This window comes from Columba livia, chromosome 16, assembly GCF_036013475.1.
Source record: "Columba livia isolate bColLiv1 breed racing homer chromosome 16, bColLiv1.pat.W.v2, whole genome shotgun sequence".
Taxonomy (NCBI): Eukaryota; Metazoa; Chordata; class Aves; order Columbiformes; family Columbidae; genus Columba; species Columba livia.
The window spans coordinates 10821754-10839564 of NC_088617.1; the positions used below are offsets into that span (position 1 = coordinate 10821754).

Below are 17811 nucleotides of genomic sequence, written 5' to 3' on the forward strand. Positions count from 1 at the left end.
TTCAGATATTTCCATGAGAAAAATCTGTTCTGAATAAGAATGAAGCAGAAATGTGGATGTTACTTTATTCATTTCCAAAGTCAGAAAAATACCCAAATATATGATAGCACCCTACCAAAAGCAACAGCATAATTGTCTGGCTGTTCTCTATACAGCTAATTTACTTTGTTTAAAAAAAGAATAAATAAAATTCTCTAGACCAAAGAGAGATTGAGTGATGAAACAGCCTGGTGACGGAGTCCCACCTATGAAGTACAGGACTCCAGGCAGGCTCTTTTTCAACCCACTCCAGAGCCCAAACTTGAATCTGACCAAAATAATGTTGAAAACATTATGTCAGATGTCTGCTCCAAACCCCATAAAGCACTACTTGGACACGGCCCAAGTAAATACCCTAGTCACTGGATGTCGGTTATTCTGGGATGTCTCATTCTTTCTATTCATGTTTTGTTTTTTAAATCATTCTGTGACAAATCGAAAACAAATGTCAAAACCGTTAATTTTTTTACATACTAGTTTGTTTGTTTGTTTTTTTCTGGACAACTCTCAGCGCACCACCCTTAACTCTTCAATTGATTTTTTCCTCTTATAACTTGATCCAAGTTGCTAGCCTTTAGAAGAGTGAGACATTCAGCTCTCGCATAAGGAAAATCAGATTCATGCATCGTGTTGTCCTATACCACTGATTTTTAAAGGGTGCTTCACAAGCATTTGGGGCTCACAAGCTGCTTTTACAGTGACCCGAAAAGGTAAATAAGACAGATTGTTTTGATATGTCATAAAGAATTGGCTGTTGCCAAAGTCTGGAAATCAGAAAATTTTAAAGATCATTCCTTTATATCAATATATCTGTGTCCTACTGTTGTTAGCATGGGTTGAAAGCTTGCAATACGCTTTTATTTGCACAAGGACAAATAACTACTAACATTATTAAAATCTAAGACAATCACAAGATTGTTTGAAATACAGTAAGAATACTTTGGCTCAGGAGATTCATGTATAATCAGATTCATCACTTTCAAGAGAAAGCCATTTTACATCAGTCAAAGCTAATAAAAAGTTCATGTTGTTACTTTTTCCTTATATTTATAATAATGTAATCATATGAAACCTAGAAAAAAATTATCCTCTTGACACTGTTGTTCTTCATGATTAACAGTTAACATATCTCTAATATGACCCCTAAGCAGAAGAATTTCTAGTCAAAACATCAAATAAAATTCAGTTTACATGGCGTTAAACACAGTTAGAAATCCATTTGTTCCTTTATTCTGATAAATTAATTCCCATAAATGTCTGCAAATAGATTCAGAAAATGAGATGTTTTTTTCAGCCTGTCTACCTGGATTCCTCAATCAGAAAGTCTCTGAGGCAGCAAATTTTGGTCAGACACAGTTCATCTTTTTTCCAGAAATTTTCAGTAAAAACAAGCCTCAAATATGGATTTTTGAGGAACGGTGTGACAAAATGAATACTGTACCTTCGTGCTATCACATTACACAGTTACCATGTTTAATGCCAAAAGCTAGATCCACAGCACTCTGTACGATACTCACATGCGCGCAAATAAGAAAACATTGGTGAGTGCTGATGGAGCTCGGCTGTGCTGCCGGGAAAACAACCGTTTTCACAAAGGCCAGGTCAAGCCTCAGCTGCTCTTCCTCAGAACTGTCCTTTAACAGAAGCATTTTTCTCTCCCTAGCGCAACAACACAGCTCGCAGTAAAGAGACGAATTAGGTTCTGCATTTTATTAGCTCCCTTGATGTCCAAACTGCTCTTCCATATATACCAAATATAGCAAATGCTTAGCTTTTTGTTCTTGCCTCGAGGCTTAGAAACAACTTGTAAATCCTCTCGATTCATTTTACATCCCCATTCCTTCCATCAGACTTGCTAACAGTATCTTTCACAAAGATTCTTTTGTTTCTACTGGAATTCTCTTAAAGATTTCTTTGACATTTCTCTTTCTCTCAGTATCCTGTCACAGGGCACTACACCATCCTGCCCTTACCCAAATCCTTCCTTTTTCCAAGACACACCGAAACCTTCCATCGCACTTTTCTACAAGGGAAGAGTGTGGATATTATCCATTAAAAAAACCAAACCAAACCAAACCAAACCAAACCAAGCCGAACCGAAAGCTGTGAACTGCTGGGCACTTCCCACAACTGGCAGAGTGCCCTCAGACCCCCAGCACATAGTGGAGACTTCAAGGTGTTTGGAATCTTTTAGGAGTTAGTTTTCCTCGTGATTTAACCTTTACTCGGAATATGTGGTTCCTGTCCTAATGGCTGCTCTTCTCTCTTCTTCCATGATCTCTTCCTACCTCTTTCCAAATGAAGCGGTAGCACATGCCTTAAGTTAGAAATACCCCTAGTGAATCAGCTGCTAAGACAAACTCCAGCTTCTTTCAGAAGAAACTGGTGTTCCTATTTGCAAATGTAGTCCGCGTAATTCCCAAATCATCCAAATTATGGACTTTTGCTGCCTGACCTCTCATCGCTTCCCAATTACATACAATGAAGACGCTCTCTAAAGAGGTTTTTGTTTAAGTGGAAGGTCTTTTGTGCTGTTCTTCTGATGTATTCAGGACACAGAAAAAAGGGCAGAAATAATCAGGAAGTGATTCATAATCTCCATAGCCCTCCAGTGTGTGAAGACAGACAGCCCGTGCTACACGGATCCGTACAGAACATCCTACAGTTACTCATCTGGAGGAACAAGAGTTTGGTCCATAGTGGTTTCAGTTTGTCACTGTATCTCCAGTTTTTCCAGAAACTAAACAACTGAAAGCTTTCCCCTGTTCATGATAAACACACTGTATTCACGGAGATGATTTTTACCCCCAAATCAAACGCAAGGATCTTACTGGAATGTAAAAATCTTAACTTTTTTACATCTTTATTTTCATGTGAGCTACATAACATTATATACATACAATATACATATACAATATACATACAATAACTACATAACAACTCTCTCAAAAAAAGGCTTTTATATGCAACTCATAAGTCTATCTTACAGCCCCTCAATTTAAATAAACAAAAACAAACAAACAAACTGCTTCCTCCCGCTCTTTCCCCGACTATCCAAATATTTAGAACTCTTTATAGGATGCTAATTGTGGAAATTCATGCTTTTAAATTATCCTTTTTGGGTGCCTTGAACAACAAACCTGACAGATTCTCTCTTGTGGTCAGACCACCAAAGTGGAGTGAAGTGCAGTAACTCAGAGTTTCTGCCCCATGTTCTGCTCCGCTTGGCCTTTTGAAAGGGGCTCAATGAAGAGCCTTGTTGAGCCCTTCGCTGGTGCCACTGTTTATAGAGGGGGTCATTAGGAACAGTTTAGTCAGAACAAAAGGGGTTTTGTTTCTATTGTCCCGCTTGCAGTTTGACGATGTCTTAACTGAAAAATTATCTTAATAGTCTCACAGTATATATTTGCCTATGGGGCTCAGGCAACTGCAGAAAAGGCTTTGGATGAACGCTGAAAAGATGCACTTTACAAAGCAAATTGAGTGCACACTAAGCATTATTTAGGAAGCAAAAAATTTCCGCCTGAAAACTTAGAAGTCTCAGTCTCGGGAAGATAAAGTTGCGCTTACAACTAAAATATCCTCCACAAAAAGAGCAGCAGTAACACCAACCACTCCGCGTACGGTCAGGTCAGTTCCTCGGTGGGTGTAAATCAGCAAACCTCCACCTCCCCACGTGGTGTTATGCCAATTTACACCAGCAGAGGAAACGGTCCCTTCATATGATTTTAAAAATCCTCCAGCACAAACTTCTGATTAATGATTTTCGGCTGCTGAAGCTCTGGGAGGTCGCTCCACGCAGCCACTTGCGATGTGGCAAATCCCCTCCCTGGGTCAGAGCGAAGCTGGAACGTTCCTCAGACCGTGGAGAATCGGGGCCAAACCATGGAGAATCAGGGCCAAACCGTGCTACACTGCGCAACTGGGGATTTTTGTGGCCAGGGCTTCAGAGAACCAAAGGAATCTCCAACTTCCATCTTGTTTCAGACCAGTGCAAAAACGCTGCTATAAATCATTACAGATATAAAGAAAAGTTATTTTAGAGGCAAAAAAAAAAAGCGCATTGTATCTCTGCCACCCCATGCAGCTCCCAATTGGCCCTAATATGTATTCAAAATAAACTGCTAAAAGAATTGTTCCTATGGAAATGAAACATAAATAAAAGTAGAAGCTGAGACCATATTAAGATCATGTTGGACAAAATTGTTTCCCGCTTATTTAAATGCGCAAGATAAGCCTCAACAGGAGAGAAACTGTGGGCTGCAGCTGTTGTATATAATCCTGCTTCCTACAGACCTGTAAAACCCACAGTCTCCAAAGATCTCTCTGCTCCAGCAACTGAAGTTTTATGATTCAGGGGCATGGTACATATGGTTTAGCATACACACCCCAATTTTCCATGCAACCTCCCCTGTTAGGATTACTAATACTTGTGGCATGAGTAGTTTGTACAGCAGCTGTGCAAGGGTTACGCAAGCATTTATGTACACATTGGAATAAAGGCACAAAATAATGGTTCTTTTGAGGTATTACTCTGCACCTGCCTGGAGAGAAAAAGTAAAGCCATCCAAATTTTTCCCATTGCATTTTACAGGTCAGAATCAGTTATTGTTGTTCCCTTCAAAAACAATGAATAGGTTTCATATGCTTTTTGGACATAGCTGAGTGTTTAAAGTACCAAACATCTCTACCTTTTGTGAATACAAACAGCAGAAAACGAAAAAATACTCGAGAAGACATAAATACATGTTAATTAGAAGAATCCTAAATATCTGATGAGGGACTGTGTAGGGGGAAAGTTCACCATTTATTATAAGAAAATGTTACAACTAAGCAGACTTTCAGAGGCCCATTTCCAAGGTGCTGCGGTGTGGCTTCAGTCCGCTCCTAACACTGTGTCCTCAGCATCGTTTTTCACAAATATAAGCTTAAAATTTCAGATGTTCCCATTACAGTGTAACCATAGAAGGAAATGCCTGGGTTTATGCCAAAAGCTTCAACCAAATCAAGTGTGCACAGAATAATTTAACAGTACAAAATTAAATTCAGTTTTGTTTGGACTGCTTTGGCAATGTACGGATCAAAAAGCCGGCCTATGTTAAACAATATTCATATGTACATATCTGTGCTGCAGAAATATACTACTTACTTGAAGACATTATTGAAGTATACCAGTGTATACACACATACACATGGTCATACCAACATACAAACAATCACATATAAACATATATATAAAATATACCATAGGCCTATATTCAAGCTGTATATAGATGTAGGATAAATAGAATACTACAAATGTTTCAATGATATGAACTGATTTCTAAAGTTCTGGAGTAAATAATGACAAAATAATTCCCACGGAGAAGTGGGGAACTGTGAAGGACTGAACTTTGTCCGCCTTAGTTGATGAACATTCGATTCAGCACTATAGTCCCATTTCATAATTCCAAATATCACATTCTATTTTAGTTACCACTAGCATCTCCAGAAGTAACAGTGCCCTTTCACACCTCAAAACAGAGATTTCATTTCTGACTCTCCTCTGATCGTAGCGATGAGAATCAATACTTAAGTTTTATAACAGAATCAGTCTAGTCCAACCCAGCACAGTTCAATCCAGATCAGTTCCAATTCCTGGATTAGAGGTAATACAGTGGCTTAGCCATAATGCGATTACTTTCATGTTGGTGAATATGTTCTCAGTAATAATGCTGAAGAGATGAATAGAAACTTTTGATAAGAATGATCCAATATAGCGTAATTAACAATGCAAGCTAATTATGTATTGTTATACAAATAATAACACTATTATTTTTGTTATATAAGGGTTTTGCATGCACAGGGCCCAGAGGAACAGCACAAAATTCCCCAAACACATGCTATTTTAGTGGGAATATTTGGAAGAAGAAAAGAAGAAAAAAGTTTGCTATAATTTAGGACTTGCATTTTGTGCAAGACAAATGAGAGAAGATGCAAAACAGAATGGAAAAGAAACATGGTTAAAGTTAAAAAGCGGACATCAAAGTAGGAAGGCAAGGAGCTTGAAACTGATTCAGCAGAAAAGAGGGAAAAATGCTTTGTGTCTGACTTTCAAAAAGGCATGAAATGAGTTTGTGAACAGAACCCACACTTTTTATTGCCCATTTGGTAAAACTGAATGCAAATGGCCAAATTCTGCCACTGGCATATGCCTAAGACGGGTACACAACGATGACAGCAGCACGTACAAAGTCATCAAGCACAAACCTGCACATTTTTGTCTATTTCATGTTTTAAAACCAGACCCTTTATCTCCTAAATACGCATTTTTCCAGCTATACCGACTGCCACACAAACAAAAACAATGGCAGTAGTTGGTACAAAAATCAGATAAGCGCGTACACACAAAGCTCAAAGAGATCAGAAAGTTACTCAATTGGTAATGTGGCTTGCGCAGAACCCCAGAAACATTGGGAGTTTGTTTTTACAGAAATGATCTGAGGCAGCAAGTGCCAACAAAGAAGGATTACTTCATCATAAGCATTTAGGTTTCCTTCTCAAGAAGAGGAGGGCAGACAAGAGAAGCAGAGAAGAGTGAGAGGAAAAACTGGTTTCTTAATTGATCCAGGAAGGAGGAGGAAAAATACAATGACATGATGGTGCCGATATTTCAGCAGCCTGCATGGAACTGATCCCACAGGAAGCAGAACGGGCTTCACATGGCAGGCAAGAAAGGAGGGAAGAGAAAGATGTTGTCCATGAGAAAGGCAATCCAGTTTGTACCTTTCCTGATTGAAAGGTATTTGAAATCCAAGCTGGGATCTGAGGACTAGACCACTGCGGTTTGAGCTGCATCATCCTTTATTGTATGCAGCAGAATAAATGCCGCTCTTTGTTGTGTCCCAAAGCGAGCCGAACTCAGGAGCTGAGCACCTCACCTTCAAAGATTATCCTTTAACAGATTCCCTTTCCCATAGCACACTCCCACAGTGGTTTTGTTATGCTGTTTTAAGAATATATGCAAGCAGTACCGCCACTGCAAACTATCACACATTTATTTAATGCTGTACCTGGTGCACTTCGATCATAGGCAATGTTACTACAAAAGATTAAACTCCCTCAGCTGTTCCTACGAATAGTTGCAGCATTGCCCCTCTTTAAAGACCATATCCTGCATTAAATCAGAATGTATTTAAACTTGACCAAACCCAGACAACTTAAACAAACAAGCAAAAGGAAAATAGATTTAAACATCACTTTTCCAAGAAATCTGCCAAATCAGGAGGTTTCAAGGTTCACTTTTCTTCCTTCGCTGTTTGGTCAATTACACAGCTTCAACAGTCGTTACCTAAGGTGTTAAGGAGTCAGGATCCAAACTTCCCAACTATCTTTTTTCTTTTCTTTCTCTCAAAAATTGATGTCACTTGACAGCATGACGCTTACCTGAAATTTAGTCAGTTTTCAAATGTGAGTTACAAGCAATTCGGGTTTAAGTAATTCAGGAGGCAGCAGAGACACCTGCTCTCCAGCCCACTCTTCCATCCTTACTGAGTTTTTCTCACTGTCCAAGTCTCCTTGCCCTGCAGCTCCTCAATGAAAGACCATCACTCAAAACTGGGGGAAAAAACAACTGCCTACAAGGAACAAAAGTGGAATCAAGCTATCTGCAACTGAAAGGGAGAGCAGAGGGATACTGAATCATCTGTCTGCCCTTCCACCACCAGTTTAAGCCAACCTAAGGCAGCCCAGCCCAGCCCAGCCCAGCCACCCTCTCCTTGCCCCCAGCTGTGCATTCCTGTGGCCTCCCTAGTTCCAGCACAATATGGAGTCAGTCAGAGCAAGGAGCTGATCCAGCAGAAAATGAATTCGGCACAAACAAATACATCAATGGTTAAAAAAAATATTGCTTTTAAAAACAGAATCAGCTTCCTGACCTGTGTGTGGACGTGTTAGTAGTGGCGTTGGAGAGGGGTGGGTTTGCACAGCTGAAGGTCCAGGCTGGGGTGGGATGAGAAAAAAACATCATTCTCAGGAGGAGCCTGGCTTTAGATCAGCTTAAATTGATCTAGAAACCACACCCCTGGCAAGAAAGATATTCAGGCAAATACCTGCCTGGTTAAGAGCAGTTTAGTGCTGCTCCTCAGTAAATACAAAAGATGCTGGAGAGTTTGATCTTAACTGGACATCCAAAATGCAATTAGAGGGAAGCAACAGGAAGGCAGGTACAGGGGCAGCATTTGAGCACACCCATTAGTACCAGCAAATTTATCAAGTGCTCTCATGTTATCTAAGGTGGATGTGGCTTCACAGCCTCTCTCTCCCCTCAGCATCCTCCCAGAGCTTGAGCCTTTCTTAAACATGTGTTAGGACTGAGTTAGGAGTTTAATGCTGGTTCCACCACTATTTCAATAGCTCTGTGAGTCATTTCAATGTCATGCCTCAGTTTCCCTGTTATTAAGAGGTACACATGCATGCATACAAACACATTAAATCACTCAACATATTTCCCATGCAGCTTTTTTTACTAGTTACCTGCTGTTCACATATGGATATTAAAGAGCTAGAAGAAATGCTTAATATTATTTTCCAGAACAGATGCAGGATCTGGTGTTGGCTACTACTGGATATTGCTTGTCTGAAAACATCAGATGAACAATCGATCAAAAAAACCAATGCTGACCTTCTTTTTCCCCTGCCCCTATTCTTCCTCCTTGGCCTAAGGAATGAATCTTAATGTCAGTATAAACTTAGTGTGCACATATATATATGTATATACATACACACATACATGTGGTTTCTGAAATTACCTTGGGCTGGATTCAGTGACCCAGATAAACCCTTCCACCCTGCCTCCCCCTTGCTTTACAAGTAGGATTTGGGAAGCAGCAGTTTACATTTGTTATCCAAGACTATTATTATTTACTGTTGCAGTAGACTTCTACCTGGACTAATCAGGACTGGGGCTCCATTACTGTGGATGTTACACCCACTGAGCTTAAAAAAAAAATAAAAGAGAGTTGCTGCTTTAAAAAGCTGACAATCCGTCTCCAGACAGTATTCCGCAAAGGCGTGTGCCAGACAGCAGAAAGAAAAGGGAAGGTGAGAGAGCAGGATAATGTAATGGCATAAGCCACCCGTGTGCACAGGTTGATGGTTCTGATCCAAGTAAACTTTGCTGGTTTTATGACCTTTCTATGATAACTCCCCCCTCGGATTTTTAAAGCTTCTCCATTAACTCTCCCCGCTGCTGGTTGGAAAAAGTGACCTGGGGCTCTGTGCACACAGACGTGCATGTCTACGTGCGTGAATATAGGATCATCACACTTTAAATCATGTAGTGCTGTTGGGTTTGTCCTGGACAGTCTCTTCCCAGATGTGCTGCTTAAAAAAAACCCAAGGGGTGGACGGGAAGGAAAAAGCACGCCTGTGTATGCATGTTTGTGCAGACAGACTATGTACTTGCATCTATAAACTTTCCGCGAGTTTGGGCCCTTTCCTTCTACATAAACCACCCTGCCTCCTGGGGTGTCTTCTCCTTAATTACGTCCACGTTAATTTAAGCACTTGGGACCGGCTCACCCTCTTCCCCGAGCCAGCAGCCTCCACAAACATCCTGAAAAGCAACCTGATCAGATGTTCCTCCTCTAGGCGCTCACACGGATTTTTCTCTCCCAAGCGGTTTGGAGCGGGCGAGCGAGAGCGCTTGGGTTTTCCAGCCTGCTCCTCCCACCAGACACAACCTCCCGCTGCCTCTCCGCCGAGCAGCACTGCTCACACGGCTCCGCCGCGGCGTGCGGGGCGCGGGCAGAGCGCTCCGCTCCCGCCGCCGGGGGAAGCAGCGCCTCGGGCCGCCGCCGCCTGCGCTCCGTCCATGGGCCGGGGCCGCCGCGCAGCCCCCGCCGGGCCATGAGCGGGCTGCGGCGCCTCCGCGGGGGCTGCCGGCCGGCGCAGTGAGCGCGGGGCCGCGCCGTCCCTCCGCGCCGCTCCGCGCATGCTGCTGGGGCGCGTCCCGCGGCGGGGCAGCCCCGCGCCCCCCGCGCCGCCCCTCCGCAGCCGCCGCCGCCGCGCCGCGATGCCGGCGGCGGGGCGCGGGCAGCCCGCCTCCTGGCTCCTGGTGCTGGGCGCCGCCGCCCCCGCCCTCTGGCTGCGCTGCGTCCTCGCCGACTTCACGGTGGACAACGAGGTGCACTCCAGCTTCATCCACCGGCGGCTGCGCGGCCCCGAGCGCCGCGAGATGCAGCGGGAGATCCTCTCCATCCTCGGCCTGCCGCACCGCCCGCGGCCCCACCTCCACGGCAAGCACAACTCGGCCCCCATGTTCATGCTGGACCTTTACAATGCCATGTCCGTGGAGGAGGGGGCGGCGGGGGCCGCCGCTGAGGAGGGCGAGGGCTTCTCCTACCCCTACAAGCCCATCTTCAGCACCCAGGGGCCACCCCTGGCCAGCCTGCAGGATAGCAACTTCCTCACCGAAGCTGACATGGTCATGAGCTTCGTCAACTTGGGTGAGTGCCTGCCATCGGCGAGGCCAGGGGGCTGGAGCCGGGATGACTGGGCAGGGGACTGTGCCAGGGGGAGGCTGGAGCAGGGTCCTGGCCACCAACGGGAGGGCAGGGGCTGGTGGTGCAGGTGGCCCTGGTACGGAGCTGTTTCCGCAGCGGGTTGAATGGTTGGCAGCCCACTTGGGCGAGGAAGGGCAGGTAGCGGCCCTTGAAAAGGCGGCTGCTTTGTGACACGGTAATTAAATGGCAGCAATCTGGACAGGGCTCTGACTTTCTATCGCAGCATTTGGACAGCCACAAGCTCTTGCCGCGTTCACCCTGACATGCTAAGTTCTTTGTCATCTTCTCCCTTTGATACTTATTTGCCACACCTCAGAAATTGGATTTGCAGGTAGGAGTTGAACGGGACAATTAGCAGGTCTGTTCTGCATCCTGCACCGCCAAGGAAGACACAAAACCCAGGCAGGACCACGGCCCGGGCCGGTGCTCGTGCAGGATGCAGAGCTACCAGGGCTGCTGAGATGGATGATTCTGAAGGGGCCGAGCTGCTCATGCGTTTTCCTAATGGTTTGGGAGGGATTCCACGGTAAATCGTTATTTACCCTTGCAGCTTTTTCTGTTGACCCCAGTTTCTGCAGCTAACTTGCCTCTTTTCAGAAGCACATGTGGATGGGTTTATGCAAATGATACAAAAGTTGGCATGCTTTGTATGCGGCTCACTAGGCCTCTCTAATTGGATGCCACGGCCCAATCTGATTTCTGTTTGCTTGCTGTAGACTGCACACCGGTGCAGACTGACTTGGCCGGATTTGAGTAAAATGTCGGGATGAGCGTTCTATTTTAAATATATAATTATGGACCTGGTTCACTCTATCCGTTTTTAGACCTCATCATGTGCAGCTCTGAAACCACCACACGTACACATTGGGTGCCTGCAAGTTCAAGACAGAATCTGAATAGTATTTCCAAAACAAGATGAACCCAAACTTTGTCCCAAACAAAGGGACATGCAAAGAGCAAGAGGAGCCCACCTCTGGCATGTAACTGGCCAGGAATTACAGACACCCCCATCGCCAGTAAATCCATTAACACCTTTATGGATGTCACTGTTCTGGACACTTCCACTGTCTGGAGCTTCAGAGGCAACAAAGATTTAAATCACCACCTAAATCGCTACATCTCTAATCCCAGCGCTTTAACTAACTGAAAAAGATCAGTAGCTGTAAAGGCTCTGTGACTCACGTTAATAATTATTAGACGCGGTAGCCATCCCGGCACAATTCTTGCACGATAGGGAGACACGGGACGCCGTGGGAGATCTCCAGTTTGCGTGAGCTGCACCTCCTTATTAACTACCATCAGCTTCACAGTGGGAAGCTCTGAATTACATCTGGCCTGGGGGCTGCGCTCTTTGAGAGCGCTGGTGCTTTCCATTTGCAATTACAGTGTTTGTCTAATCGCTGCTAGGTACTTAAGCTGATCAGCAAATGATACATTTAAAATCAAATATTTGAGCAGCCAAAAGTACCAATGGTGGTCAAATATTTGACTTTAGAGATAAGAGTGATCTTGCTAACATTGTTCTCTGTGGTTCTTCGGTCCTACACCGTGTACAACCAGCGTGCAGGGAGAGTCCCGAACACAAGGCAAAGGATGTTGAAATAACGATAGTGAAATTCACACTTCTGTTTCCATTTCAGTAGAGAGGAGAGAACCTTTACCAAACAGGTAAGTACCTAATGGGAGGGAGTTTAGCTCTGGGGAAGCAGCTCTGCTCCTCGGGTCTGTTTGCTGCGTGGCTTTCGGCAGTGAAGCTGCAGCGCTCCCGTCCTGCACTTCCCATGGAAGGAAAAGTCACCTTTGCAGCCCATGGAAGTTTTGCATGAAAGGAATTATGTTCAGGTTCTTGATTATTTTGAGTACAAAGGAGTGAAATCGATCCATAAACTGTGAAATATACATGACGTTATGGATATGTCTGTTTCTACCTGAGAACTTTTTATAGAGCAGGTTTTACCTGTATAAACTACATAATCAGTAATCAACATCCCAATGCTATGTGATGACTATAGTGGATATATTAATTCATTTTGACCTGCTGGGTTTTGTAGTTGGTTTAGAAATCCGCAAGTGTTCTTTATGCAAAATACTTAATTATCATTTTATTTAATTGCTGTCAGTGTGGTCAGTGAGTAGTAAGAGCGCAGGCAAAATCCAATAGTTTTAAGAAGGACAGGTGGAATTATTACCAGCAGGGCACATTTTGGAGGTTTATCTGTACTGTTTTGTTCCCTTGTCAACAGTGCATGCCAGGACGAGTTTAAAAAGGACATAGATCTATAATAGCTTTCTTCATCACTGTGCACACCTTTCATCCCATTATAGTCATCGGTCTTTCATCTTTATAGGACAAAGACAGGCTTGTTTATGGACATTTAATGAATTAGACCAGCCACTCACTCCCGTATATAGTCAAATAGAACACCTGCTTTGGTGTGTACAGTTTTCTATGACATTCAGGGAAAATTAGAAGATCTATTGTAGAACTGATATTTTTTTGGAGACTTTCGACAATGATCCCTTTTAAAGCAGAGCTGAATTGCTAAATGCAGACTGGAGTAAACTGTGTCCTAGTTTTGTAAGAGATACTCTGCGAGCATTGCATTTCACAGGTAGGCTTTTATTACTATGCTAGAGCCGTCACAATGAGGAAGTGTCACCACATAATACAGGTTCTTCTTAGAATGGAGGAAGTAAAAGTGAGTAAAGAAATACTACTTTTAAATTTCAATAAATAAAACATGCTATTCCAAGCTTCCAAATGCTAATCTACAAACCCACTTTTTTTTGCTTTGCTCATATTCTTCAAGAATCTGGTTGTACGACTTCAGAGTAAAACACTATTTAAAAAAGTTAAAGAGTTACATTGCAAGATTTACTGGGCTATATATTAAAAAACAAAACAAAACCAAACAGCAGCCCCCCCCAATTGATTTCTATGGAGATACTGTGTTTATTTTTTCCAGGGGATTTATACTGGCTATTGGTAGGGAGGAACCAGAATACAGGTGCACCATTTCAGGGTTATGTTGCAGGGACCTTTGTACTAAGCATGTAATGTTACTGTAAAATCTTGACAATTAATTAGATTTAGATTTATAACCAGTTAATTCACAGGCTACATTTTCTCTTCGCTTACACCTGTGCCAAGATGGATGGGGAATGGATTTGTGTCAAGAATGAAGTTACATGTAAATGAAAAGAGAGTTTAGCCACAGTGGTCTAAGTCAGTTAATTACTGGCTAATTTTATAAAATTTATTACTATGATTTCAGTATTTGGAATTTAGTTTCAGATCCTGTCCAAGTACAGTTTACAAACTGATCCATTTTAGGAGCTGAAAAAACGCAAAGCATTTTTTGCACAAGTTTAATTTCAAGTTTATAAACAGCAGCTACGGAGTAAACATCCTCTAGATTACTTAGACCCTCTCTTCTAAAAATAATTGAGTTGTGCTTATGTGGGTAATCTTGCCTGGGTAAACAGACTTGCTTAGAATATTTTTAAAGGAGTCGGCACAAGTGATATGCAATTTGTTAATTTGTCTCGTGATTGATTATAAAATGAACAACATTGTTTAATACTGGCAAAAAATAAGGGGGGGTGGAAATTAGTCATCCTTGGAAGGAGCACATGAAAGTGGCTTTTGTTAATGTATATCAAGAAGCTGAAGAGCCCCCAAGTTTCCTTTTATTTCATACCATCTGGCTATCCTTTTTGTTGACAAGTGTTTGGCATGGAGAACCATCTCTTTGCCCTTTAATAACAGGCTTTAACACTGTAGGGTATTAGAAAAAGATTCTATAACAGTTAAAAAATTTCCTTCGGGGAATACTTTATAAAGTGAGCACGGGCTGCAGGCATTTGCAGCTGTAACCTGGCTTGTGTTAAAATTTGGAAGGGGCTGCCTTGCATTCCAGCTCACTACAGGCCGTCATTGGTGTACAGCCAAAGGTTAATATAGATGTCACACAGTTTTTCTTCGGAGAGCCTCAGATATAAGAGTGCGCGTACAGCTGTGTTTTCAGTAACCCTTTCATAATCACTTCTTTTAAACCTCATTTTCCTGCTTATATAAATCAAAGATTTGCAAGGATATTTGACCTGGATTTGAACTTATTTGATCTTCACATATTTCCCACTTGAAACAAAGCAGATTAAATGTTAGCCCTGGATGCCTGGTCACAATCACATGGTTTGTCCATACATTAGGCCAAGCCCTCGGCTTCTTTTTTGTTTTTTCCCCTCCACCTAGCACTGTTAGAAGCTCTCAAGCCTGAACAGGTACCTCCTGTAATTGTTTGGGACAGTATGGATATATGCAACACTTAGTGGTATAGAATCAGCCAAGGTAGAAGGCTTGCAGCAAACTAAAGGTATAAAGCACACTGACTGTGCAGCCAGTAACGGGCAGATGTTCTTTCACTGTACGGACCTATTCTAGACAGAAACTCATTTGTTTTCTAATTTTCAGATGCAAAATGGCAGAAACAGAACAGGAACTATTTACCCCCGCCGTACGGGTGCAGTGGTAGCAGAGAACGGAGCAGTGGGCTGAGGACACACGTCCTCAGGCAGAGAAAAGGGATGTGGAAATTGCCCCCGTCCCCTCGCGCGCCTTGGCAGCGGGTTTCTCCCAGAAACCAGGTTTTTGGTGTTGCCTCCGTTCCCACACAGGCTGTGCTGGGGAGGTGAAGCCCCCTCCGGGAACTGTAGTTTAAAAGCCAAAACACAGCGGCTTGTGAAGTGCTTTGAAGGAGAACAAGCCTTGATGGCCAGATCTTGTGATGCTCGTTGCAGGAGCTGGGCACAAGTGAAGCGTGCAGGACCTGCACCCACCCGCGCTTGGCTGCTGTGTCCCCCGTCTCCCCTTTTGCAAAGGAGATTTAACGGCCTCTGGGCAGGCAGCGTGACACCAGGCATTAGTTTTTCCTCTGTAAATAAGCTCAAAATGCATTTGTGTGTGGTGGGGGGCAAGATGCGTGAGAGAAGGTTCCCCAAGTGGTTGGAAACATTAATTAAAAAAAAAAGATTATAACTATTAAAAGCCTGGTCGGAGCTGTTGACAGGCTCCTTTTAAATAGAACACTGCGATGTTTTAGTTTAATACATTCTGGCAGTGTCACCGGGGTTAAGGCTAATACTGGGATGTGTGGATCCTGTCATGTTATTGTCAGGAGGAATGCAGGGATTAGGTTTAAAAGTGGCGGTGGGTGAGTGGTGCAGCTGTGTACACTTATTATAAAAGATTTAAGTCCCACTGGTAAAATCAATATATTAAATTGCAAGAGCCTCTGTTTTTAATTAGTTTAAATCAAATATACTGTTGGTGCCATTATGGCTTCTATCCTTGAACCAAGTGAGGAAATGCTAATATTTATATGGAAACTGTTAATTTGTGGTTAAAATGATAACCCATTTAGTTTTATGCCTCTAAATTGTTCTCACTGCATGAATACCAGTGAGAAGTTGCAATGATGGTTGAATTCATCTGAACAAGAACACCAGTAAGCAAATTTTGATAGCATGCCAGATAAAGAGCCTACCTGTTGATACACAAAATGAAGAAACCATGATATTTTAAGCCCTTTCCAGCGGTACAGTCCTCCTCTCTGGGGCCTGCATCAAAGTACTGACTAGAATTTACTATATATATATATGTTAACATATATAAAAACAAAATATGCTATTATATGTATGCATTTCTTTTCAAAAGGGAAGGGACTTCTAAAGAAATGAGTGAACTGTTTAAATTAGTAGCAGGATGAAGATTTTCCGTCTACAACTGTTTGAAGTAAACGGAACTACTCCCGAGGACTAATCACATGGATAAAGCCCTGCACATGCATATGTTTGGAAATGGAAACCCGAGAGAAAATTCTTGGCTAGGTCTTCATTGGTGTAAATTGTCAAATTTCTACTGAAGCTGCCCCTATGGTCTCATTTATATGAACTGTATGTCCAAAGTAATTCCCATAAACTCCCTGTTGATTTACACTAGCACAATTGAGAACAGAATTGGGCCAAAGAAATGCCCCTGTGTTGAAATAATGAGCCTGCAGTAGTTTCTGCTAGAGCTTCAAACAGTTTTCTCTCCTAATCTTGAAATTGTTTTTGAGGGAGGCTTCCTTTGCTGCAAAAAATCAAAACACGAACTAGCTCCTATTAGTCACTGCTTATCATTATTAGCCCAATCCCTGTTGCTGAACTACAGCTGAATTTCCATCTTTGCAACCAACAGAATTTAACAAATAACGTTTAACAAAAATGTGAAACTGATATTTCTTAATACAAGACATATTTCATACGGAGAAACTTCAGTGATGAAAGATTCCTGGTATCAAAATATCTGAATCACAGTACAAATAAACAGTGTGTTGTAAAGGCTGCCGGGCCAAATTCCGTGCTGGAGTAATTCCACTGGAGTCAGTGGCCTCGTGCCAGGAGATAAACTGCCATCTACCTTTTTTTTTGTGTACATGTGAAAACCAGAAGCGTTTAAGATTTTCTCAGTAAACATCTTTGCTAAGAAAAAGGTTGCAGGTAGCAAAGTTTGAACCGATTCTAATTCTAATACCTCTTTGGGAAATCTTTATTTTGTTGATGAAAGCTACAAACTTTGACGATACCCCATTTTTTTGGGTATATGTTGTACAATTCTATTTTTTATAGATAAATGTACCTGTTTTGCAGCAGGTAATGTGAGAGGATCTTGGGTTGCCCCACAATACCATGCCGTTCTTTTAAATGTTTCTGTCAACTACATCTTGAACTCAGTGAAAATCCTTTAGTGATCCAGATTGAATGGATTGAATTAATGGCAACTTTGAGACTACAAGTTTTAGTGTAATTGCTTTATTGTTTTGGAACCAAGATACTTACAATCCAGTTCCTGTGCAAACATGTTTAACGTGTGTTAATGTGTTTCAAAACCAGACCCTCTCCGCAAAATTCTGCTTTTCATTAATTGACATCAGTAGCATGGTACAGTATTTCAAAGCACTGGCCAAATATAAACTGTGTTTCTAATTTCCTTACTTTCCTGTGTTTGGAATGCCAATGTTAATTTGTTCCCATGGAAGAGTGAGAGCTGCCAACCAGAGTTTTATATAAATGACTTTACAGTGCAGGGCCGCCAACATTAAATGATACTGAGGAATTTTCATGACGTTTTGTATTAATGCTTGTGTGTGTATGTGGGAGAGAAATAGAGGGAGATACGTGGGAT

At 42.5% G+C, this 17811-nt stretch overlaps 1 protein-coding gene and 1 long non-coding RNA gene across 2 annotated transcripts in view; one reads left to right on the plus strand and one right to left on the minus strand.

Annotated features, from left to right (window-relative positions):
* LOC110356708 (uncharacterized) overlaps positions 1-17811 on the minus strand; it is a 279999-nt gene that overhangs the window by 14343 nt on the left and 247845 nt on the right. The window lies entirely within an intron of this gene.
* The window catches only part of BMP7 (bone morphogenetic protein 7), a 43927-nt gene continuing 35948 nt past the window's right edge, over positions 9833-17811 (plus strand). The window contains exon 1 of the mRNA XM_005499728.4: positions 9833-10526. Within this exon, the coding sequence (XP_005499785.3) occupies positions 10013-10526 (514 nt within the window). The 5' untranslated portion in view covers positions 9833-10012. The remainder of the gene's footprint in view (positions 10527-17811) is intronic.